This window comes from Aplysia californica, unplaced genomic scaffold (assembly GCF_000002075.1).
Source record: "Aplysia californica isolate F4 #8 unplaced genomic scaffold, AplCal3.0 scaffold00488, whole genome shotgun sequence".
Taxonomy (NCBI): Eukaryota; Metazoa; Mollusca; class Gastropoda; order Aplysiida; family Aplysiidae; genus Aplysia; species Aplysia californica.
The window spans coordinates 28,322-29,666 of record NW_004797758.1 but is presented as its reverse complement, the minus strand read 5'-3'; the positions used below and the strand labels follow the sequence as shown (position 1 = coordinate 29,666).

The 1,345-nt window shown below is 45.3% G+C and overlaps 1 protein-coding gene across 1 annotated transcript in view; it reads right to left on the bottom strand.

Annotated features, from left to right (window-relative positions):
- The window catches only part of LOC101861531, an 18,949-nt gene that overhangs the window by 11,910 nt on the left and 5,694 nt on the right, over nucleotides 1–1,345 (bottom strand). The window contains exon 3 of the mRNA XM_035971714.1: nucleotides 886–1,043. Coding sequence (XP_035827607.1) covers nucleotides 886–1,043 — 158 coding nt within the window. The remainder of the gene's footprint in view (nucleotides 1–885; nucleotides 1,044–1,345) is intronic.

Sequence of the window (1,345 nt, the reverse complement as noted above, 5' to 3'; positions counted from 1 at the left end):
GAGTAAAATATATATATATTCCCACAGAGAAAATTGTATTTCCACCCAGGGCGGGGAGAGGGGGGGGGGATTAAAATATTTTTAACCCCCCTCAGGGTGGTGGGGAAAAAGATAAAACGTTATATTATAATGGCAGCCTTTTTTTTAAAGTCCTGTCAGAAAATATGTAGGCCTAGATCTAGATTCTAGGACCTAGAATCTACCAGTGACACCCTCCAAGCACCCACAGATCGGGCTATCTGGTACAACTGAAAACAAGAAGGCACCTTGAATCATGCAAATCTCGCACAGTGCCGTGAGAGGAAAAACTAAAACTAAAACAAACAAAAAAGCAAAAATCAAAGCAAAGACCACCAACAAAGTGACAAAGCGGTGCGCTACTCACAAAGATAGAGCTGTTGCCACAAAACTCGCGGAATCCTCCCATGATCAAGTGTCCGAGAGCCCGGGATCAAACCCCCGAGCCACGATCCACACACACACACTCACACACACACACACACACACACACACTCACACACACTCACTCACACACACAGTGAGTCGTCTGAAAATCTCACTCGTGGACCGATCTCAAAGTTGACTTGATCTAGATCTAGATCTAGATATTTAGATCTAGACTATCTAATCCTATCTCTTCTTATCTGATCACAATCTCAGTTTCAATCACAGTATCACAGTATCAGTCCCAATTACAATCTCTGTTACAGTCTCTGTATCAGTCACAATCATCAATCGTCGAATCTGGGACTTTCCATAATATAAAGTTATGAATGGAGTAGGCAGTCTAGATCTAGATTCCAGAGACTGCTGAAGTTGAAGCCAGATACACTGTATTAATCTATTCTTGGCCTAGTTCTTGTTCCCGGCGAGATCTACCCCTACCCTGCACCACAAGCGCACCGCACCACAACAAGCGCACCGTACCGCACCGCACCGGAGCTGAGACTGAGACATTTATAGAGCAGAAAGTTGTGAGGACTGGGAGGGAACGACTGGCTTCGTCGTCTGGTCCTCTGCCGTTTGGGCTGGGCAATGAGTCGCTTTAGCGAAATTCGGATAATGTGTTAGTTCACCTATTAAACGCGTTATGATCCGCTTCGGCAAATGGGTTGGAACCACTTCGACAAATGGATTAGAACCACTTCAACAAATAAATAATAAATGGGTGAACTCACTTCGGCAAACGGGTTAGGAAAGCGAGTTCAAGAGTCTGAATTCGGATAGTGTTTCATTGAGAAGTAACCGGTTATCCGGACTTTGCCCACCACTTCCTCCGATCTCCACCCACCCGGAGAGTTTGAGGTCACCGTTCTCAGTTCACCGTTCTCAGTTCACAGTTCAC